This window comes from Neovison vison, chromosome 1, assembly GCF_020171115.1.
Source record: "Neovison vison isolate M4711 chromosome 1, ASM_NN_V1, whole genome shotgun sequence".
Lineage (NCBI taxonomy): Eukaryota > Metazoa > Chordata > Mammalia > Carnivora > Mustelidae > Neogale > Neogale vison.
In genome coordinates, this window is record NC_058091.1 from 259,002,928 (window position 1) to 259,027,629 (window position 24,702).

The 24,702-nt window shown below is 48.4% G+C and overlaps 1 protein-coding gene across 3 annotated transcripts in view; it reads right to left on the reverse strand.

Moving 5' to 3' along the window:
* Positions 1–24,702, reverse strand: part of WWC1 (WW and C2 domain containing 1) — a 151,646-nt gene that overhangs the window by 42,821 nt on the left and 84,123 nt on the right. For all 3 annotated transcript variants that reach the window (XM_044229821.1, XM_044229814.1, XM_044229830.1), the window contains 6 exons: positions 14,622–14,698; positions 13,201–13,280; positions 8,076–8,205; positions 6,525–6,671; positions 5,261–5,334; positions 1,616–1,858 (listed from right to left, as the gene is read on the reverse strand). In XM_044229821.1, coding sequence (XP_044085756.1) covers positions 1,616–1,858; positions 5,261–5,334; positions 6,525–6,671; positions 8,076–8,205; positions 13,201–13,280; positions 14,622–14,698 — 751 coding nt within the window. The remainder of the gene's footprint in view (positions 1–1,615; positions 1,859–5,260; positions 5,335–6,524; positions 6,672–8,075; positions 8,206–13,200; positions 13,281–14,621; positions 14,699–24,702) is intronic.

The following is a 24,702-nucleotide window of genomic DNA, read 5'->3' on the forward strand; positions in this document are numbered from 1 at the left end:
TAGATAGAGAACAACAGAGTCCGGGGGATGAACACAGACTAACACGGGACCAGAAGTGAATGGCTGTAGATATGGACAAACGATGGCTGGGCTGGCGTTCTCCTCTCTCTCGTCTGTTGGCGGCCATCAGCACTGGGCTCTGATGTGCCTACTTCTAAGAGGCCGGGCAGAGGCCGCTCACCTCGATCCATCTGGCACCCTGTGATGTGCAGCTGGGGCTTATTCAGGGCTAGGGTAGGATCGAGAGTCGCGGCTGTTGAGCTCAGAAGCCTCCCTGAAGGTATCTCAGGGCCTGTCACGAGGGGACACAGAGAGCGTGCACCCAGGCACCTAAGGCACCTGGCCTGCTTCCACGGGGGTGCAGGCCGCTTCACCTGCTTTATCAACCGGGCTTCTGCCTCTCAACTCCCTTGCTCATCCCTGTCCCTAGACACACACACACACACACACACACACATTTGAAAATCACCTCCTTCACTTCGAAGCTCCTGAAGGGCAGGGACTTTGCTCAAAATTTGAAGCCAAAACAAGTGAAAATAACCAGGACAGATTTTTAAAGGCACTGGGACAGGGACTGCCACTTAATAGTTTCTGAATTCTCCAAACTGCCTTACACAGAGAATACACGCATCATAATATTTTGCAAATAAATGAACCAATGATGGGCCAATGGACAGAACGAATGAATGAATAAGACCTAAGGACTGCAGGGCCTACTCTCAACACAGGGCTGTGCTCTGTGCATTGTGGGTGTGGAGCTTGGGGGGACCCTGAAGGAAATAAAGTCTGTTATCCAGAGAACACAAACCAGTGGCTTTTGAGCTAAAACACACCCAAAGATGAAGATGATTTGGCCTTCACAATATTTTTAAAAGTTACTGGACTAGCTGCCAGGGGTTAAAAATTAAAAATGCAAACAACTCTTGAAGAATGGGGACCTCTGGCCACCCAAGGCCCGAATTCCCACCTGCTGAAGGTGGGAGTCAGCACCCACTTGAGGCAAGTGGGGTCTATGCACGCCAGCCTGACCCAGTCTGCCACCGGGAAGGCCTTCAGCATTGGTATTGCCTGCCTGGCCCCTAGAAACATCTCACTTTGCATCCCCATCTAAACTAGTGTTTTGCAAAGTGCAAAGTGCAACCCCTCAGCCTGAGGTGACATCAGCTTGGTGGGTTGTGACTGTCACGAGAAGAAACACAATGTAAGAGAGACAGTCTCAGAGGATACAACGCAGAGAAAGAGTACGCACGATTTTGTGAAACTTCTGCATCACGGAGTCACCCGTCACAAAACTGCCTAGTGACTGGTCTCCCTTACATAAGGTTATGCGGCTGACCTTAGTCACAACGTAACTTCTGAAAACCCGTACCTGAGCAGACATTTCAGTACTGGGATTCCCTGTGCCAACTCCCAGGGAGCTAGCATTCTAGACGGTGAATCATTTTCCCCAACTGGCTACTTTGGAGAGCTGTGGGATCTCTACAGTGGGCGTTCCTAGGCCAGAGCCCTGGTGTCCCAGGTGGCCTCCCTCGCCCCTCCCCCTGCCTGGGCTGCCGGACAGACTAGCAGCGAGGGCAGGGTCCCATGCCCACTCCTGGCCCCAGCCCAGCGGTACCTCTCCGTCAGGGCCTTGCTCTGCGTGTCCCGAGCTGCCTGAAGATCCTTCTCCAGCCGCTTCCGGGCCATCTCCAGCTGCTCTACCTCCCCCTGGGTCCACTTTCGGGGGCTGACAAAGCGCATCTCCTTCAGCAGCTCCTCCTTCTCGTTGATGAGGATCAGCCGGTCCCTTTCCGAGTCCAGCACTCCTGGCCAGGCCTCGCTGTCAAGCTTGGCCAGTTGGATCTTCAGGTTGGCGATCCTGTGGGCGGAGAGGCGAGCGTGACGGGTGTGCCCCAGGGCACTGCGGGAGCAGGGTCACAGGCTGTGTTTCCAAGGTTATGTACACGGAGCCGTGACAGCCTCCGAGCCATCTCTGGTTGGGACTGTCTTCACTGGACCAGCATGTCGTCTCAAGGAACCTATTTTTATCTAGCAAACACATGTGGTGCTTCCCCTGTGCCAAAAATGAATACGCTCTGCAGGGGTGGGGAGGAAATGTCAATAAGGCAATGTCCTTGCCCTGAGGGACACGAGCCTGGTAGAACAGAGAGCTGGATTCATCACCAGGCGATAGGCTCCTACCGCCAGCTATGTGACCTTGGGCAAGTCGCTTCGTGTCCCTGAGGGAAATAACGAAAACTCCTTTGTCATATGGCTGTGGTGGGAGGCTTTAGACATATTCTAGGAACTCGCAAAGCCCGGTGTTTGGCATGGAGTAAGCACTCAAATGAATGCATCTGCTGCTACTGTTTTATTACCTGGTTTGCCAACTTACTAGGTTATAACGTTGGGCGAACTCCCTGAGCCTTGCTCTGAAAATGAGCCACTAACGTATCCAGAGGAGCCGGCACAGGACAGGTACTCAGCCATTGGCCGTGGGGAGCCCACTGCTATGACGGTGCACTCTGTGGTTGCTCACTGGGCGTTCCCAGTCCAGAGACTGGGGTCAGAGGCCTTGAGCCGGAGAGTCTTAGATCATCGGTAATGTGAGTTTCCAGCGCACAGCCTGGTATACCGCAGGCACTTATGAACGTTAAAAGGAAGGAGTTGGGAGCTCTATCCCTTAACCTCTTTGAGATGCAGTCTCCTCACTGCAGGTGAGGTCAGTACTGTCAGTACTGACCCCACTGTAAGGTGAGAACCCACAAGGTGGGTTATGAGAACCGAATGAAAACTCATCACCCAGAGCTCTTTATATGTTGCCAAGTGCCGGACAGAATTAAAGTTATCTTTGGACCAAAATGAGATTCACAACGTAACTAAGATGAGTGCTACCAAGATCTCAAAGGGATCCTGACCTAATCCTTTTGGATTCAGCCTTTGCAAAGGCTTTCGGCATCACACTGTTGCTCCACCCAACCCCTACAGTGTGGATAAGACCTGGCAGTGAGGCTGCAGGACAGAGGGTCACAGGGGACCTGGCTCACCGAAGCCTGCATGGCATAAACACGGCTGGGACTTGATGTGTGCCCAGGCCTCTGGACTCTCAGTTCGATCTTACCTGTAGATGTGCGGCCCAACCTTTCATTTATAGAAACATTGCTGGGGACAAAATCTCCACACCGTGTCGTGAAAATTCCAGGCAGACACACACATCTGGCTTTGCTCATTCCCAGCCAAGTGCATCAGAGGAATTCTTGGAATTGATTAATTTATATGCCACATTCACAAAGAGAGTAATCTGGGACAACTTTGTAGCTTTTGCCTCTCTGAGGATCAAGTGGTCTGGGCAGGTCTGGCAGGGGCTCCACTAGGGGTGGTACACTGAAGGGGTGATGGATGCTTAATGCTTACACGTACTTTCTAGTGGAGCTTTCCCTTGTGCTCCTTAACCTTTGGGCCACCACCTTTTTGTGGATCTGATGAAAAGCACTAGACTCGCTCTGCAGAAATGCACACATGACAAAACTTGGTGTGCAGACTTTTCATTACAGCCACCTGCCATCCCTTCTTCAAGCCCTGCAGCCTCTGCTTTCCAACCAGTGGGCCGCTCTGTCCTTGACACTTAAAACTACCTCTGGGTGAAAAGGGGGTTTGAAACTGGGTAATGGCACATGAGCCAGGAAGCTCTGCGATTAGAAGTTTAATGGTTCAACCCCAGAGGGAAGACTGCAGTGCTTGGGTCTCTCCAGAACTGATCCTCTAAGATAGCCATTACTGTAGGCTAGAATGGATCCAAGGTTCAGAGTGGTCCCCTTCAGAGGGGACAAGGGGCTGTCCAAAAGCAGAAGTCTTACTGTTTTGCTGGGCCTCTAGGGGGAGCTGAAATAATGCACAGTGTGTTTTCTCTACCTGACTAGGATCCAATTTCTCCTCCTCTGTTAACAATACTCCACATTTTCTTTGGGAAGTCACTCCTCCCATACTTAAGCCATTTGGTTCCCACAAAGCTGATCTCAATCCCCTTCCCAGAGTTAGGCACATGACCCATGCCTGGACCTTCAGAGAATTGTAATTCCTCCAACTCTGCAACAATGATTGGTTCACCAGGAAAAGCCAGGGAGGCTCAAACTCAAAACCCATCAAATCTGTTGGGAAAGGCAAGTCCTCCTTCTGCTGGGGTTGCTACCCTGACAGTATATAACTCTAGAATTGCTGGGGGTCACCTTTACATTTTGTTAGGAAAGTCTGTCGACACAAAGGCAAGCAGGGTGGAGAGGGGAGAAACTGAGTCTACGTAAAATGATTTGAATCCCTAGATCCAGCTGTGCCTGAAGGTGGTTTATCCTACGACTTTGGAATTCAATAAGCCAACAAATTCCCTTTTCCACTTCTTCTAGTTTCCGTAGGATTTCCATCACTGCTGCGAAGGGTTCTGCTGCTCACACAGAGTTGGCAGAGGGGCAGAGATGGGCGCTCCCAAACTCTGTGTGGCCTGGTGTCAAATGTCCGTGGGCCACGTAGCATGTGGATGTGATGTGCCTGGCTTCAATCACCCCCACACTCTGTGGGTTCCTTCCCAGGAAGCTTGGCTCCATGCTTAAGAAGATTGCAGACTGGGAGCCAGATTCTTCAGAGTTCAGAATCTGACTCCATCATCTTGAGAAGTCCTACAACATTTTAGACCTTACCTTTCTCTTCTCTACCCTGGAGATAATACAAACCATGCTATAAGGTTGTTCTTAAAATTCAATGAGATGATATACATAAAGATGCTTTACTATAAAACCTGGGGTGCCTAACGGATGCTCCAAAAATAACACCTTTGCTTACGGTCTTAATTTTATTTGTGGCGGTGGATCCCAACTGGGGTCTACACGGTTTGTGAGCACAGCTGGCTCCTCGTTGGGCAGGAGACACTATAGTGCTCAGGATCCAGCGTCTGTTTTAGGATCCCTAAAACCTCCACTGTGCTCCTTCAACCCAGGCTACTCATAGGATCACTGGAAAACCCTGATTACAGAAACCGAGCTGAGTAAGTGGAGGTTTCACAGATCTGGGTTCAAAGCACAGTGCCACTTTTTACCTAGTTAAGTGTCTCTGGCTCGGTCATTTCTTCTCTGAGCTTCAGAGAGGGTTAAAATATAAAGATCGTAATCCTTATCATCCTAATCGTGGAGGATTAAAGAGGAGGAGGTGTGTGAAGAGTCAGGCAAGGAGCAGACACTGTGCAATGGTGGTTGTCATCACTGGAGCCATCCCGTCCCCAGCCCCTAATTACCTTCTCTTAGCCTCTTCGTATCGAAGGCGCAATCTGACCTTCTCTGCCAACTGATTGTTGCTGCTCGTGGCAAACTGGGGGAAAGAACAAAGTCGGGAATTATAGGGCCATTGTGACCGGTGCGGAGTTGGATTTCAAGAGCTCATGAGAGACTTGACAGCTTGCGTGGGAAGTAACTAAGAATAGCCCCCAATTACTGAGTTGGCTGTGTGATAGCAGGGAAGCTAGTCAGGCAGACACTTTCCTTCCTGCAGGCTGTGGGAAGACCCCCAAATTCAGACATCCATCACTTCCAGTAGAGAAGCCGAGCGCCTAGAATATCATCTTGCAGTCCCGAATGGCTTGGAGCCCATTCAAGCCCCAGCAGCATGGAGGACAGCTGGTCAGAAGGAAACAGGGGCAACCAATATACAAGAAAGATATCCTGGGAGAGATGGGGAGGGGCCCAGCTAAAAACTCAGGGAGGCTGCAGGCAGGACTGAAACACTCAGTGACTGAGAAGAAGGTCCTAGAACTGGCAGGGAGGCCTACAGTGGCTTGGAGCTGAACACCTGGGCAGCATGGAGAGGGAGGGCAGAGCCCACTGGCCGCATCATTCTGTCAAGAATGGCCGATAGCTCCAGGGCTCACCCAAGCAGACATGGACAGAGCTTCTCCTCACAAGTGGGGACACAGCGGAAGTAACCAGAGAAGAACATCATTTAGCCACGAGGCTGGGAGGTGGGTCTGTGCGATGTCAACTGCTCTAGGAAAACAACAATTCTCCAAACGATCCAGATGGCCGTGGGTCAGTCCTGCTCTAAAACTTCCATGGAGTAAATCCGGAAGGCACTCACACTATTTACTCCTATGACCAGCCTGAGCTTTCGAAGAGAGCTGTCTGAAAGTCGCATATAATGTTTCGGGACAAACAGAGAGAAGATATCACCTGTTTTATAGCTGGTGAAAGAAAAACAGAATGGTGATACAAATCTGTAAAAAGGGAGCCCGAGAGAGACCCTGGTCCTTCAGACCTGCTTTCTGTGCAACATCTATAGATGCAAGCACGTGGACAGGCAACAACCAGGACCATGGAGTCGGCACTGGTTTTTCCTCACACTGTCACCTCATGTCATCCTGGGGCCAAGAGGTCTGCAAGAGAAGAGAGCTCCAGGAGGCTGAGTTAACAGCCAGGGCCACAGAGAGACACCGGTCCACATGTCAGTTGAGAAACAAGAAGGTGGCGGCCCTCTACAGCTGCCTCCTGGACGCACGGCCTACTCACACTTCCCGAGATGTCCGTCTGGGAGCTCACATCCAGGTACTGTTTCGGCAGCGGGAAACCCGAACTTTCCAGAGAGCTGCTGCTGGACCACAGGTCAGAGTGGGACCCTCTCTCTGTGCGGAAGCCATCCTTCAGCATGGCGAGGCTCTGAAGAGGGGAGGACAGGGTTAGCAACACAACTGCCCGGGAGGGAGCTCTGGTCTGTCCCCCTCCATGTGCTCTCCTCCCCGCCTTGCGTCATTCAGTAGGAAGCCACGCTCGTTCCGGGAAGGTAAGTAAAGAGCTAGCAGGAAGGGGGTAGTTGCTCGGTGCCGGGGCTTTTCCCTGGGAGTGACCGGTATGGACCCTGGCTCTGGAGCCACATGGCCTGACCTGGAATCCCTGCACTGCTACCTCCCAGCTGGGTGACCTGAGCTAGTTGATGAAGCACTCCTGTACCTCAGTTTCCTCTCCTGAAAAACAGGAAGAACCACAGGTCTGATGTCACGGGACTATCATACTGATTTAAAGAGGTGACCAGGCTAAGGTACAGCTAATACAGCTGATTCTCACTACCTGTCAGCTTTACCACCAGCTTACTGAATCCTGACATCGGTCATATGAGAAATGACTGAAGATTAGCCCCATTTTATTGATAAGGGAGTTTTTCCACGGAAAGGCTGGCAAATGACAGAGCACAATTTGGCCTGGTCTGTTTGACGGAAGACTCAGCACTCTTAATTGCTAATTACAATAGGAATACGGCTCCCTGTCAACCAGGGCCTGGATGTTTTCATTGGGCTGCTGCCCTGGGCAAGAGCTTCAAGATCATTCTCTGTCAGAGACCGTAAAGCTCCCTTCACGAAAAGGATAAAGCTTCACGTAAAGCTTCCTTCACGATAAAGAAGCCTGACTCCTAGTCTGCCAATGGGAACACAAACACACTCAGTATCTCAGAGGTCAGGGTGGCTCCTGTGAGGGGAGGTGGAGTGTCCAGGGATTAAAAGAACAGGCTTCTGAGTCCAGGTTCAAATCCTGGCTCTACCCCTGACTCTGAGCTGTCCCGTTCATTGTTAGCTGTGAGAAGGGGTGAACTAGGGCTAATTTAAGAGACAAGTGAGGCACAACGCGTGCAAAGTGCCCAGCATGTGAAATCACATTGACCCTCATTTGTTCAGTCCTCAGCACAGACAACAGGTGATGAAATACTTAGGAAGATGTTACATTTTGATGTTGGGGCTATCGACGTCGAAACCACCTCCCCATCTGGTCCTTTGAGAAGGAAGCCAGGTGGCCAGAGTGAGTGGCGAGGACATGACCTTTGGACTGGAGCAGCCGGCTGCTGTTCCAACTCTGCCAGCTCTGTGACCTTACACAAGTCACCTAATGCTTCTGAACCTCCTTTCCCTACTCTATGAGACTGGAAGGGCAAGAAAACGAGCAGTGAGAACTCCGTGACTGTGCAGCATGCAGAAACACCGTGAGTCCTGGCACAGAGAGGCGCTCAGAGAAATCCACGTGGGACCCCTGGCCCCCACCCCACCCTGCCGCTGATCCCTGGAACTCTTGTACCTTAATGAGATCTTGCTTTTCTTTTTCTCCACAAGTGATGGCCTTTTTGATGGCTTTTGTTTCTCTCAAGACGGCCTGAGCTTCATCCAATTTGTAGCTGCCCTGAGCATCAGACATTTTCTTATCGATTCTAGGAAACAGTCAATGGGGAAGGTCAAACAAAGACAGGGTGAGGGATGGAGTCTGAGTCTCCCCAGGGCAAAAGCAGACGATGGACTTCAGTCCTGTAAGAAGGCTCCTCTCTGTCCTGCACATCCACCCTCCCCAGGTCCTACCTGTGGGATGAGGCACAGCAGGTGCCTGTGAAATGTCTCATGGTGTGGGGTTTCTGTACCACCCTTGAAATCAAGCACCAGCTCTTACAGGAAGCTTTCCCTGATGACCTCCCTGTCTCCTCCAGGCTGGGCTAGGAATTCCCCTCACACTGTGTGTAGCTATGACACTGCAACCATTATGTTGTGTTCTACTTAGTGCTATACATGGTGGTATCCTTGACTGATCACTGGGACAAGGTGGGACTGAATAAACTCAGTATCTGGCACAGAACATTCCTTTGACTTGGGGTCTCTCAACCTCAACGTCTTGACATTTGAGGAGGATGATTCTCTGTGGTGGGGGGCTGTCCTGTGCGTTGTTGGATATTTAGAAGCCTCCCTGGTCCTGCCCATGAGATGCCAGCAGCATCCTGACCCCGAGCTGGGATGACCCAAAACACCTCCATACTCTGCCCAGTGCTCCTTGGGGTCGAGGAGCAAGATCAACCCCAGCTGAGACCCACTGGCTTTAATAAGCATTTGCGAGTCAACAGGCACAATAAAGGAAAGCTGTGAATGATGAAAAACTCCCAGCCCTGCGACTCAGCAGCATGACCTTGGGCATGGCCCTCAATGCACGGAGGCTTGGCTTGCTCCTCTGAAAACACCTGGAAAAGGTCACCTGCCCAGCTCATGTTCCCGAAAATGTTAGGAATGTCAAACAGGATAAAGGATGGATAGTCAGGTGGTGGACTAGGGTGTATGGACCAAACCAGCTTATCGAGGCACTCCGTCCGGGTTCATTTTGGTGGTGGAAAAGAGTAAAAAAAAAAAAAAAAAAAAAAAAAATTAAGGGTCTTGATGTTGCTTTCTGAAGATCAGACCAAACCAGAGATGGTGGAGGTCTGGGCCCCCTGGGGAAGGAGGCTGTGGTGTGGAAGAGCTTCTGAGGAAAGAGATGAAATTTTACTGCTTCACACTTTCCCCAAAGGCTAGGCCTGAGGTCTTAGTCCCCAGTGGAGAAAAGGAAGTCTTACAGTCTGAGGGAACACCACAGACCCATTATTTCAGGATGAGAAACCGCTCACAGGCATTCCTCTCTGGTGCCCTGCTAGAGGCCAAACTGTCCTGGGCTAAAAATAACCTGAGTGGGGAATCACTGACGGTGGCGGTGGCGGGAGCAGGTTTTCCTCCGGGTTTGTCTGTGCCTCCAAGCAGGAGAGAGGGAGAGAACCCGGGTCTCAGCACGGCCCTCCCCCTGCCCGTCCGTTATGTCAGCCTCCGTGGAGAGAAAACAAAGCCCCATTTATGTGTCCCCACTAAAAATAGCCTGTCTATTCCTTTCGAGGACTTGGGCCTGAGCAAGCCTGCCAGGTTGGCTAAGACTGGTCTCAGATTTAGTTTGAAAAATTAGTCTAAAGGGAGCTTTCTGTAGCAGAGGCCTGCCTGAGATGCTCTGTGGAGAGGAGGGTCCCCCAGGACCGGAGGTGGCCGTGCCCCGAGTCGGGGATGGGGGGGGTGCAGGAGAGATGCCATTTGCTCGAGCAGGGCTGGGGGCTCCGGGGAGGGGGCTGTGCCCTGCCGTCCTCTGCCAGCAGGATGAGGAAGGCTCTGAATCCTCAGCAGGATGAGACAGAAGCGGTTTGTCTGCCGTGCCCTGGGCTCCTCAAACAGCCTCTACCTGATTTCTCTCAGGGGCCTTAGCAACCCAGGCTCTGGAATTTGGCTCCAGAGAGGAGCTCCAAGAGGGAACACTCTTGGGATTGGGGGGGGAGAGGGGAACAAAGGGTCTCCATTATGTGCTCAGTGAATGAATCTCTCTCTCTCTCTCTTTTTTTATTTAAGGGAAAGAAAAGTTGTGTGTTTGCAGGGGAGGGGAGGGTGTAGTGGGCTGCGTGTGTTTTAGAATTTCCAAATCATGCAGCTGTCCAGAGAGTCACATACCCGCTAGCCACAGCACAGCCACAGAGAAGCAGGGCAAAGGCTCTGACAGCAGCCAACTCCTTTCGGTCTTGTCCAGGCAACTCTCACCTGGGCAGGGAGGCTCTGGGGACATGGGGAAAGACGCCGCATGGCCCTCCTCCCCAACGGAGGACATACCAATTCTTTCCTATTTACAAGGGCTCGAGGAAGCTGATGGACCCAAGTCCCGAGCTTTCATCTCGATTTTTCTTTTTAGTTGCCATAGAGGTATCCTTCAATTCTCACCACCCTTTCCCTTTTTTAAAACTGGGGTTGCTGACCATGAACATGGTCACGACAGCTGGATGAGTTTCGCCTTCTCCCGTACTCTGTGAAGGGAAGAGGCTGAGAGGTAGGTAGACGTGACGAGATCACCTCCCACCACTAGCCTCTGAAAAAGATCCTAAAGCACATGGAAAAAGGCCTCATATTTTCTGGGTGTGAGGAGGGGGTTATTAAGGATGAAGCCAGAAAGGAAAGTATTAGCACATGAGTGGCAAAACACAACAGTCCTGGGTTCTAATTCTGCCCCGCTGCTTACTGGTGGGGTGGGGGTAGGGTGGCAGACTATGGTTTACGTTCAACTTCATCAGTGCCCTCATCTATAAAACAAGACAGAACAAAAACTTTTCTTAAAGGGGAAGAGACAGTGAACTGAGGTGACTGATGCATAGTGTTTGCCCAGCATAGCCTTTAGCCTGGGGCTAACAGAGTTCCTCCCCAAATCTAAGCCAGCAAGTAGTTGGAGGTCATCCCCCCACATCCCTTGCTGACACTTACACTCACTGCCAGGCACTGTCACACGCTTCTGTTTCATCTTCATAATCACTTTTCAGATAAAGTAACCAAAGCTCAGGGGGTTAAGTCATTTTTGCAAGGTCCCAGGGAACTGGGATTTGACCCCAGGCCATCGGCCTCTTGAAGCTACATTCTTAACCCTCTCTGCCAAGGTGTGCAAGAAAGCAGATGCCTTCTCTCACGCCGAACACGGAGCCAGCTTCGGGTAAGGAGTGTGGGCGGTCAGGGCTGCCATGCGTCTTATCTGGGCCTGATATCAAACATCAGCTGGGTGGAGGGAGGAGGCAAAAAAGGAGGCTTGTCTTTGGGGTTTCAGCGTCAGCTTACCAAAGAACAAGAATTTTCAATGCTGCTACAGGGTGACAAAGTGGTAAAACAGGTTTGTGGTGGCTCAGAGAATAATGGGAAATGTTCTAACCAGAAGCTTCTGAGGATTGCAGGAAGGTGGGGGAGGGCCCCTGCGGTACGATGACATGGGAGTGACTAACCATTAAACTATGTGTTCAGACTCTGGAGGGCTCATGAGGCTATTTGCTTTATAGATCACAAACAGGACTTTCCTAAGTTCATATTCCTGCTCTTGCTGATTGTCAGTGGCATATGGACATAGATGTATATTAATAACTTAGGTATCTATATAAGCACACATATATAAAACTGTATTTTATAATAATTTATAGTACAAAAATGTATTATCACAATCTATACTTTCTTAGACCTTGTGTGTGGGGAAGTTCATGGTAGCCCCCCCACCAGGCTGTGAGGGCTTGGGGGATAGGAGGACAGGAATAAGAACCAACCAAACCCTGACAGTGGTCACAGTTCCTTTGATTCACAGAGCCTGGAGGCAGGCATCCCAAGGTTTGCAGCTGCGGTCACAGAGTGGTGGGGGTGGATCTGAGATTCAGAGGATGAGGAAAAGGTACAGGCAGAGAGAGGGAGAAAAGGCAAGTGACTAGAGAAGCAGTTGTGTGTAGGGATGTGGCCTCCCTGGGAATCTAAGTGAGATGTCCCTTACAATGGAGAAACGGACTACATGCCTGCACTGGGGCTTCCAATAGGCCCCCAGACACCCTGCAATGACTATACACCGAGTCTACTAGATGCACTGAAAATGACTCAACACACAAGTATTCGCTACCTGTGTGACTCTTCAGTAATGCTTACTGAGCACCTACTATGGGACTCGGTTTCCTACAGGAACATTCCTTACAGAGTAGCAATGAGGATGAAATGAGGTCACCCAGGCAGAAACACTGAAAGTGCTTCCTGGCAGAGAAACTGCTCAGCAAATCTTAGCTAGTGTAATAATGGTAACAGCAATCAATGCACCTGCTCTAAGGAAACAACAGAGCTCTTTGCTGGTGGCAAGTCAGCTTCTCAACAGTCCATTTGGTCCAAGTTACCCTGGAAACTCCGTAAGTCACCCGCAGAGTATAGTTTGAGTGGCACTGGGCACGCTCGTCTGGTGATCTGTGTGTTACGGAAGAGAGCCTTGTTCCTTCAGCGGGGCACATGAGCTGCTCGTCTTTAGGGGCCAGGGGAAAGAAGAGTGTGTTTTGTTTGTGTGTGTACCAGATCCTACTGGATCTTCCAGAGGAGATGAGACAGGTGACCAGAAATGCCTAGCAAACTTGTTTCTGTGACTGCGTGGTAAAACTCAAGGGAACGGAACAGACTTTAGTGGCTTCAGGAATTCAGAGGACAATGAGAACTCTGGTTTGAAAGGATTTCCCTTGGGGCGCCTGGGTGGCTCAGTCAGTTAAGCGTCTGCCTTCGGCTCAGGTCATGATCCCAGGGTCCTGTGACTGAGCCCGCATTAGGCTCCCTGCTTGGCGGGAGACTGCTTCTCCCTCCGCCCCTCCCCCTATTCATGCTTGCATGCTCTCTCTCTGAAATAAAATCTTCCAAAAAAAAAAAAAAAAAGGAAAGAAAAAAAAAAGAAATGATTCCCCTTTTCTCTTCCCACACCTCAACCCTGGGAGACAGTATCTTCAGTAAATACCAGCGGACAGCTGGAATCGAATGATGAGAGTGGCCTTACAGAGACAGACAGGGGCAGCCAGGGGAGGATGGGAACTTCCCACACTCTGCAGACACAGTGGACTTACTTCTTCAGGGTCTGAAAGCCACGCTCTTTGAACTGCAGCTCTTGCTGGAGGTGAACCATCTCTCTCTTGAGCTTGTTGACCTGGATGGCAGCAGACCACAGATAGGCCAGATCAGAGGTTGATATGGAACCGCGGGCTGCCTTCTCCTCCAAGGGGATCCCAGAGCCCCCCGCAGCCCCTACATAATGCTTCAGGTTGATATCCCTTGGGCCACATGGTCCTAACACCTTCCCCTCACTGATGTTGCCTTGGTCTCTGCAGCTGCTCGTGCGGTCGGCAGCCCAGCCTGGCTATCCTGCAGGTCATCCCGGGTCAGCCCTCACTTGAGGGAAACAGGAGGTGGACAGTGCTCCCTGACCTGAGACAGAACTTCGCCTTCTTACTGCCTAGCCGGGTGACCTCTGTCAAGCCACCTCGCCTCTCTGAGCCTCCCTTTCCCATTCAGACAGATGAGAAACATAGTCATTCGTAGGGCTGTGCATTACATAGAGCAGGGAATGGGTACAGGGGTGCTGGGCATGGAGGCAAGAGGCAAGACACAGCTCATGGAGCCAGACTGGACGGGCAGGAATGCTTTGTTTGGCTTGCAGTTATTAAATAAAAAAAGTTAACTGCTAATAATGAAATATTGAGAGATTTCCTATAACAAGCCTAAGTATAGTTGTTTTCTAAAATTAGAAGGTCTGCTGACTCTGAGCCCTCATTCCAGCATGGCCCCAGTGGGGGAGGGCTGCAACTCAACTACACCTTTAGGCAGGGCCCAGCTCTCTCGGTCACTCACTTCCCACCGGTCCCTCCTGCTTCGCCCCAAACCCGCTGCCCCCTTTCACGTTTTCTTGCAGGCGTGAGAATTTGGAGAACCTACTCGAAGTGTAACTGAACCACTGTTCAAAATACTGGCTTTCCCTTGAGCAAGTCCCTTAACTGCTGTGCTTTCGTTCCACATCAGGACAATGGGGATCCTATTAATCCCCAAGAAGTCAGGAAGTCATTGTGGTGAAGCAGTTAAATAAGACAATGGAGAGCATGCAACAACTAGAAAGACAGCACATGATGTGAAGCCCTGTGGAGGCAGCCTGAGTCCTTGTGACCCTGGGCGAGCTTCTCAGCCCCCCTCAGCTTGTGTGTGCTCATCACTGAAGTGCAGACGCGGACAATAGCTGCTTCATGGACTTGCTTCGAGAACACGAGACATAAAGCCCTGAGCCCTGTGCCGGGATGCAGTGAAATGGCAGCTGTGGTTACCGTCACAAATACTGGGACAACTGCCGCCTCTGCTATCATTTGGGATACTGGTGGTCGGCATGGGCCACCACTGCCTGGTGGAAGCACCTGCTCTGGTCTTGTGGGTGGGCGGGCAAGGGGTCTGGGGCTGCCTCCGTGACCCCCCACCCCCCGCAGTACCGGCAAAGGGGACCTACCCGGGATTTCGCGGTGGCAATCTCAGCCTTCAGGATCTCAGGGTCATACTTGGAGCTGGATGATGAACCTGACACCACTGCAATGAGAAAGAGAAGAAAAAAGTTCTGTAGAAGAAACACATTTTGGTAAAGATGGCTTGTTTGGCCATCTACATAAACCCAGAAAATAAGGACTACAAGTGAACTACCTAAATGTCCAACAAAGGGGGAAATGTGCTGAGTAAACAGGGTGCGTGCATAAACGAGGACAACACAACTTGACGTGATTTAAAATCATGGCGCATGCTGGTTAAGCGTCTGCCTTCAGCTCAGGTCATGATCTCAGGGTCCTGGGATCCAGCCCTGTGTCGGGCACACAGTGCAGCAGGAATTCTGCTTCTCTCTCTATCCTTCCCCCCTCCCTTCACTCTCTTTCTCAAAACAATTAGTAAAATCTTTAAACAAGTAAGATAAAATGATGGTGCAAAGAAATCCCAAGCAAGGGAAAATGTTCAAAAACGTGCCGTTACCTGAAAACAATAGTGTACAAAAAAAGCAATAAAGAGTTACTTAAATTTGGAAAATACACAGTTAACACATATACACACAGATGCATCTAAAAAAAAAAGCACAGAAACAAATATACCAAAAAGATAATATTGATATCTAGAGATGTAGATGATGAATATTTTCATTTTTGTATTTTTATTTTCTACATTTTCTAAGATGAACATACTTTTACAATCAGAAAAAAATTACTAAAGATATTATTTATCATACTTTGCAATATTAATATACATTTTTAAGGTAAAATAAATTACTCATTCCCTTTTTAAGGGAAAATAAATTACTCCCATCACCCCAATACAATAATCTTTTCTCACAAGTTACTTTCCACTGCTTACCGACAATTCCTTGTTTCCTTTTTTTTTTTAAGATTTTAAATTTTATTTATTTGAGACAGAGAGAGAGAACATGAGCAGGGGGAGAGGGGCAGAAAGAGGAAGAGTAGGAAGCAGGCTCCCTGCCAAACAGGGAGCCCAACGTGGGACTCGATCCCAGGACCCTTGGATCATGACCTGAGCCAAAGCCAGACACTTAACCGACTGAGCCACCCAGGCGCCCTGCTTATCCACAGTTCCATTACATCGTTGTATTCTTGCTGCATTTTTTAAATTTTAAAATAGTATTTAGGTCTTGAAAAGATATCTTAAGACTTACAAAAATGAGCACAACAGTAAAATATATTTAAAGTAAGAGAAATGAGACAAAGGAAAAACAAGAATGAGGAAGCACACCCATGGGTGTGAGGTTAGTTAAGGCTCAGGCAAACACGGAAGGTCCCATTTCCTCACCAGATGCCACAGCCTGGCTCTGAGCTTCCGAACTGGTGATGTGAAGAGGGAAAGGGGCCCGATGGAAGATTCATGGTGCCCTTAATGAAAACACAACCTCACTGTTAAGGACAAGGACAGGCATTCTTGGTATGGAGGCTGGGGAAGTTTCTCCCGTGGGGCCTTAATCCCACCATACTTGCAATTCCATCCTCCCCCACCCTTTTCCCCACCCCCCACTGTTACTGCAACAGTGTAGCAACAGTGTAGCAACAGTGTACGCGCAGCGAGATCACCTGCTGGGACCTAGTGTTTTCTGAGGATAGGGACTGGTGGCAATGTCCAGGGTCCAGAGGTGTAAGTGACAGTTGCGAAGGGGATACTGCTCTTTGGATCTGGTTAAAATACTGGAGCAGATCTTCCGATCATGCCGCAGGAAAGTTAAAATGTAACACTGAAAAGTTCGGCAGAAGGGAAATAAGAGTGTTCTGCATAATAACAGAAAAGATATTTTGCACCAAAGGCAGTGTTGCATTCCTGCCCAGTTTACAGTGAGGAAGAGGAGGAGGTGGGGGCTGGGTTTTCCTATAAGAGATGGGTGGCAGGAACACCTGAGTTGAGTGGGGGAAACCTTGTGGTCCTCCTTGTGAGCATGGAACAGAGAAGTTAGATGCAGATTCTTGTTTCCAGCTGGAAGCATTCATTTCCTGCCCTTCTAATTCCCTGGTGGCTGCTGGAGTTAGGGATTTCAGGGTGGGACTTGGCTGGATACAGAGCTGGAGGCTGATTTAAGCCACATTTCCCAGACAGGCACTTTTCAACAAAATGTTAAGGTCACTGATATTTGTTACCCACTGATCAACTGTAAAAACACAGTGGAAAGAGTCACTGATGAGGAAGATGGGGCGAGCTCAAGAAGGAGGGTGTCTGTTCTGTGAGCCATCCTGCCAACCCCTCTGCTGTCCCGAGGTGCTGCTGGACTGGGGTCGACAGACACTCCAGGGAACGGTAAAGGTGAGCATGAAAGCAGCCTGGGGAGCCCAGGAAAAACTGCAAGACCTTACCCCACCAGAGACAGCATGGCTGTGGGGCCTGGCAACGCCACCCAGCGCTGACCTCAGAACATGGAGTGGTCCTGGGGCATACTCAAAAATCCTGGAGGGACGGGAACCCCAAAAAGAATAGACTCCCACCAACTGGGCCACTGGGGGGCTTGGATTTCTCTGATCTGGAACACCACTGCTAAGTGCACTATCTGTACCCCAGAGCTGCTGAACGGAATGTGGCTTGATACTATTTTTTAAGTAAACATGTTATCTTACTAAAAAATACACGAGGAAAGGTGCACAAGTCATGTGTGCAGCTGGATTAATTTTCACCAAAAAAACACACTTGAGCTCTTTCTACCCATGGGTCCTGCCCCTATGCTTTCATAAAACCACCTTTTTGCACTGGGAGCAAAGGAAAAAAAAAAAAAAAAGGTGAACACACTCACCTTACCAGCACTGTAATCAAGAAACAAATCTTCAACCTCCCTCCCCTTGGACCTCTGTCCCTTCACTACTCCTCCAGCCAAGGAATCTTATATTCAAACTGGACCGTAAAGGCTGACTTTAACTGCCCACCTTTTTATCATTTTTAATTGTTAAGCTTTTATTCAAGTTATGTACAAACACCAATTTAACAGTCCCACACAGTACAAGGTTTTGCTCTAAAAGAACATTCCATAGGTACCTATCCCATATCTCATTCCCCAAAAGGGAGCCATTTCAATATGTTCAGTTCATTTCTTGGTTATCAAAAAGCAGCGGGGTGCCTGGGTGGCTCAATGGGTTAAAGCCTCTGCCTTTGGCTCAGGTCATGATCTCAGGGTCCTGGGATCCAGCCCTGCATGGGGCTCTCTGCTCAGTGGGGAGCCTGTTTCCCCTTCTCTCTCTGCCAGCCTCTCTGCCTACTTGTGATCTCTGTCAAATAAATAAATAAAATCTTAAAAAAAAAAAAAAAGCAGCATGTTGTTTTTGCTTTAGGCATTATTTACTTACTTCTCTCTCTGGAGGCCAGGGATTTAGCTTCCCTCCCTTCCGCAGCCCTGTCCCAGCACCCGTGCCCCCTTCCCTGGCCCCCATCCTCACAGACAGCAGGCTCAGTAAAAGCCATCTTCAGTGTTTGTATTACTTTTACTCTGTAAACACTCCTTGGGCCAGAGGCATGCAGCTGACTTTGCTTACTTTTCCTTTCCAGCAGATTTTTGGGGGTTTATTTTTCCTAGAGTTAATAATTGTCATTTTTATGCTTGCTCACTTTCTACAAACTTCTCACAGATTCCACCTCATGCTCTGCCAGTTATCTGAGCCTCCCCTCCCAGGGTCTGGGCGGCCGGTCAGCTTCCCGCCCGGTCCCACTTTTGGCACTGCCTGGCCTGGGCATGTGAGCTGGTCGTTCTCTCTGCCCCACAGGTGCCCTGAGATATCCTCCTCTCCTTGCTCCTCTTTCCTAAATACCATGTCTCCCCCTCCTACCAGCTCTTTCAGTAGAACACCAGCAGCTGCCCAAGAAAAGGCCACAAGGGAAAGAAACTTTTGAAATCGTGCCTGTCTAAAAATATCTTTGTTCTACCCTATAGTTGATTAAAGGTAGTTTTGCTGGATATAGAATTCTAGGTCGGAAGTGATTTTCCTTAAAAATTTGAAGGCATGGCTCCATTGTCTTCTAGGTTTCCAGTGTTACTGTTGAGCTATTCCGAGTTTCGGTAATTTTTGTGTGACCTGGTTTTTCTCTCTGAAAGCTTTCAGGATCTTGGATGGCTCCATGTTTGAAGTTTCACCATGGGTATGTCTTGGTGTGAGCTGACTTTCATGCTTTGTGCTCACTGAGAGCCCTTTCAACCTAAAAACTCTCCTCCATCTGTTCCGGGAAATTTTTCTGAAATTATTTTACCCGACGCTCCTTCTCCTCTGTTTCCTCTGCTCTCTCCGGAACTTTTATTACTCTGATAGATTTCCTGGCCTGGTGCTCTCTCTCTCTCTCTCATTTTCCATCTTGTTCTATTTTTGCTCTGCTTTTTAGAAGATTTCTTCAGTCTTACCTTCCAGTCTTCCTACAGATTTTAAAATTCTGCTATTGTATTTTAATTTCTAAAGGCTCTTTTGTGTTGTCCGAGTGTTCCTTCCTATAAAATGTAGCACCCTCTTCTTGTTTCATGGGTATGTAGCTTCCCTTGAGGTTTTTTTCATGTGGACTCCCTAGTCCCTCCAAGCATGCCCCCCCTCCCCATATCACTTGTTTTCTTTCTTTCTTTTTTTTTTAGTATTGAATCACATTTATTTTTTCCCCCAGAGGGTAATGGCTATGATTTATTTTATAATTTTTTATTATGTTATGTTGTCATCATATAGTACATCATTAGGTTTTTTTAAAAAATTTTATTTATTTATTTGACAGAGAGAGAGATCACAAGTCGGCAGAGAGAGAGGGAAGCAGGCTCCCCACTGAGCAGAGAGCCTGATGCAGGGCTCAATCCCAGGACCCTGAGACCATGACCTGAGCCAAAGGCAGAGGCTTAACCCACTGAGCCACCCAGGTGCCCCATACATCATTAGTTTTTGATGTAGTGTTCCATGGTTCAGTGTTCACGTATAACACCCAGTCCTCCATGCAATACGTGCCCTCCTTAATACCTAAACCAGGCTCACCCACTCCTTCCTCCCCTCTAGAGCCCTCAGTTTGATTCCCAGAGTCCATAGTCTCTCATGGTTCATCTCCCACTCCAATTTCCGCCCCCCCTTCATTTTTCCTTTCCTTCTCCTAATGTCCTCCATGCTATTCCTTATGTTCCACAAGTAAGTGAAACCATATGATAACTGTCTTTCTCTGCTTGACTTATTTCATTCAGCATAATCTCCTCCAGTTCCATCCATGTTGATGCAAAGGTTGGGTATTCATCCTTTCTGATGGCTGAGTAATCCATTCTGTACATGGACCACATCTTCTTTATCCATTTGTCTGTTGAAGGGCATCTTGGCTTCTTCCAGAGTTTGGCGACTGTGGCTGTTGTTGCTATGAACACTGTTTTCATCTATTTTTCATGCCAGAGGCTTTCCTCAGATTTATAAAATCTTAGCTGTCTGCTCACATTTAAGAATGGGGCCCCAAAACCAGAACAAGGTGGAGTTTGTTTACCGTGGGCTACGTGGTACATGCTTTGGCTAGATTGTTTCTTTCTTTCTTTCTTTCTTTTTTTAAGATTTTATTTATTCATTTGACAGAGAGACAGATGACAAGTAGGCAGAGAGGCAGGCAGAAAAGAGAGAGGGAAGCAGCCTCTCCGCTGAGCAGAGAGCCCGATGTGGGACTCGATCCCAGGACCCTGGGATCACAACCTGAGCCAAAGGCAAAGGCTTTAACCCACTGAGCCACCCAGGTGCCCCAGACTGGATTGTTTCATCCAGAACGTCTTCACATCTCTTCTCTCTGGTCAGATTCCTCAGCTTCTGCTCCTGTCCAGCCTAGGCAGGAAGAGCTTGGCACCATTCTGGGGAACGAAGTGGTGCATGTAAGCTGAGGTCTTAAATCCTGTGTGTCCATGTTCATGTCTCACTTTTCATTGTGATTCACCCCAGCTTTGAACTTGCCTTATATCCCATAGTCCAGAGAATATTTATTTTTGGGGGGAAAAAAACCAAAAAACAAAAAAAACCTCTCCAGTCTTTCGCCAGGCTGGGGATGGGCTGAGCCAATTTGGGGAGGAGATCTGGTAGTCCTTCTCATAAAACAGCTTTCATCCAATCATCTTTATTTCAGGCCTTCTTCTCTCCACGGCTTTTGCCAGTGATCTGCATGGACCAGAGTGCTGGTGTTCCTTGTGACCGTATTCTCTTTTCTTGGGTCTATCAGACAGGCTGTCACCTGCTCATTTAATTTCCAGCTTCCACATCTTATTGTTGCTCTTTTTTCTCCAGGTCTCTCTCTCTTTGTACATGCACTCTTCAAAAAAAAATCTCTTATTTGATATTTCCTTTGTTTCAGGAGTGAGTGAGATTAGGTGGCTGGTTAAAATGGCATTTCTAACTGCTAGGTTCCCAATGATTTATTTTTCACATGGGAGACCATGGCCTAGAGAGAAGAAGGAATGTGATGAGGTCCAAAGAACCCAGCTTTCCTGAGTTCCCATCTTTCAGAGGACAGGAAGACCCAAATGTAACATAAGAACCTTAGCATTTGACTGGATGATTTGCATTAAGAGAAGTGTTTTTGAGGTCAGATACTCCTGGGTATGAAGGCTAGCTCTGCCACTTTTTACTGGTGTGACCTTAGAGCAGCTCCTTCCCCTCTCTGGGCCTCAGTTTTCTGATGTGTAAAATGGGAATGACAGTATTTTGTAGGATTGTTCAGAGAGGGAAGGTTACTTTAGGTAACATATGTGGAATGCCCATCATATTGCCCTGCAGGAATATAATAGGTACACATTAAATGTTAGTGCTCTTCTCCTTCTCTGTGGAGCTAGAGACTGCATGAGAGTTGACAACAAGGTCTCCGTTCCCAGGGCAGGGGCCCACCCATGGCCAGGCCCCACTGCAGCCAAGGCCAGGTGGCAAGACTCTCACAAGCCTGGGCAGGACATCTGAGTTAGAAGCAAGGCATGTGATCTCACCAGTTCAGCAACATGGTGCAGAGTTTGACTTGGAAGGCAGACCTGGCTTATAAAGCCCAAAGAAAGTCATAACACTTTAACTAGGATGCTTGGGCTGGAGACACCCCAACTCCTGGCTGGTTTGGATCTCAGATCTAGTTACCTGAGATGACCCTAGTCACTTCCTATGGAAGTTCTTTAACATTCAAATCAGTGGTGCCTTTGGACTTGGTGGAGCTCTTGGGAACATCCAAGAGTCAAATGATAGGACTATATCATTACTTCCTACCACTGATCATGTATTTATTCTTATTGGCTAAAATAAGAATAAATAGGACTATTAAAATTTTTCATCATTTCAATGCCAATGAACTAATAATTATCAAATAATTATTATTTATTGAGAGCTTAAGAATATGACAAGTACTATTCAAAGTACTTTATATCTGTTAATAAATTTAAGCCCCATAACACCTCAATGAAGGTGATACCATTATTATGTCAATTTTATAGATGAAGAATTTGAGGCAGAGCAAAGTGACATAACTTGGACAAGGTTACATGGCTGGTGAGTTGCATACCCTGGATTTGAGCCCAGGCAGTCCAGCTCCAGAGTCCACACTCTCAAAATATTATGTGAAGTGTTTCCTGCTAAGAAGAATATTGAGCCATTAATATGTTCTAAAGGTATTGTTTTACCTATACCATTGGTTTTTGGCTGAGGTATTTCTGCACCCCCTAGAATACATTTGGCAATGTCTGCAGATATCTTTGGTTGTTCCAACCTGTGGTGGAGGGCTACTACCAGCATCTAGTGGGTAGAGACCAGATGTGCTGCTAAACATCCCACAATACACGGGACAGCCCCTACAATAAAGATTTATCTGGCCCCAAATGTAGGCAGTACTGAGGCTGAGAAACTCTGACATGGGCCCAGGAGATGAGGGGACTATTAATATTCCATATTTAAACAGAAGGAATCTCAAGTGTAAAGAGATGTGAAGCATGTTTTCCAAGAGGACAGAGTAACCGTGGAATGGAGATTTGAACCCAGGCCCTCTGACTTCACAGTCCAATAACTTCCTTTTCCCACCGCAGGTTTCTCTGTGGGAATGCATTTTTCCTGCCCATTTGGCTCTTTTCCCCACCCTGAACTTTTATTCTGAAAACTATACATACAGAGAATTTGAAAGAATAATATAATTATGTCCTCCTTTACCTAGAGGTCCACCAATTTTTAACATTTTCCCACATTTGTTCTACCCATCCCTCAGTCCATTCCAGTTCTTTCAGTAGGTCACCTCGTTTGTAGCAAGCCCTCAACGAATGAATGATGATTAAAAATGGTGACCCAAAATCAAAGTTTACCCTATTCAAAGCCGCCCGTGTGTCATCGGCAGCTACTGATCAGCTCCCTTACACTGATGGCACCGTTGTTTCTTTTCGTTCCTGCTTTTTTGAAATGAAGCTGCAAACAGGATGCTCTATGCATGTCTTCGGAACAAGGACATTCTCCTATAATAGTCGCAACGTGATGATCGCACTGAAGACAACCTTCCAAATGCCTGAGAACATCTTCTATGGCTGCTTCCTACCCCCTACCCCAATCCAGGGTCTAATTAGTCTGCAGACATTTAATCTGGTTTATGCCTCCATAGCTTTTTTGTTTGTTTGTTTCAAGTCTAGGATAATTTCCCCTTTTTCTGGTTTTTCAGGGTTTTTTTTTTAACCGCTACAGAGTCCAGGCTGATTATCCTATAGGATAGTCCATGTTATAGGTCTGTCTGGCTGCGTCCTGATGATTTGATCGGTGGCCAGCGTTTTTGTCAAGAACCCTCCATGCCGTTCTTACTGCTTCATATCAGACAGTGCGAGGTACCAGCTCGTCTCCTGATGGTGAGGCTAATTTTACACCTGTGTAAGGCAGTGGCTGCAGCTCTCTCCCGTGCGAAAATAACAGTTGACTCTCTCAAATTACGAAGTGGTTTGTGGGGTGATCATTTGGGTCCATGTAAAAAGCATCCTGTCCCGTAGCAAAACTAGGAAGTTTTGCTTTTATACACACTTGTCACTTATCAGACTGTAGGACTTCAGAGAGAAAAAAATGACCCTACCTCTTCAAACCCGAGTTTCACTGGGGACAACAGTATCTCCCTACTAGGGCTGTGGCAAAGGTAATGCTACAGACTGAATTCTGTCCTTTGCCCCCGTAATCTGTATGTTGAAGCCCCAACCCCCAATGGGACAGTGTTTAAAGATGGGCCTTTGAGAGAGGATTCGGTTTAGATGAGGTCACCAGGGTGGGGCTTTCCTGATGGGTTAGTGACTGTACAAGAAGAGACACGAGACAGCATGCTGTCTCTGTCTCTCTGCTAGGTGACGACACAGTGAGAAGACAGCCATCTGCCACCAGAACCAGACCATGCTGACACCCCGATCTTGGACACCCAAGTCTCCAGAACTATGGGAAAAAACACTTCTGTTGTTTAAGCCACCTAGTCGATGAGATTTTGTCACAGCCGCCTGAGCTGCCTAAAACAGATTAAGTGCTAAAATGCTCAGGATAGTCTCTCGGATATTACTTGACCTTGAAAAAGCTAATGTGTATAATGAAGTTCTCTTCCACAATCCGAGATGCTGGGGGTTTGCTCGGGTCACCAAGGAAAAGGGCAGGGCTGGGACAGGGAGGAACTGGGCAGGTTTTGTTCCCCCGGGTGCAATGAACTTCTCAGAGTGTGGACTTCACACAGGAGAAGTGTCCAGTGACCCAGCCAAGCCATGGCCATCCCACCAGCATGGCCTAATGCTGCCCTTGGCCCATAGTAAGAATGCTGGAGGGACAGAGGGGCTGGGTTTACAACTTACCGCTGCCTCTCTCTAGCTCTAAGACCCTGCGCGTGTCACAGACCCCTCTAACCTGTTTCGTTATCTACGCAGGGCTGTAGTGAGGATTCAGTGAAACAGCAAGTTCAGCCCCACATGTATCCAGCACTCAATAAACGTGGGGAAGGAACGGTTATTAGAAATAGTGGTAAGAGATTAAAAAAAAAAACTCCAACACAGAGCAAGAGGTGAGTGGGCTCCCGTACAGATACTGATCTGGCAGCGCCCTGGGAATGAAGGATGGGGACCCTGCATG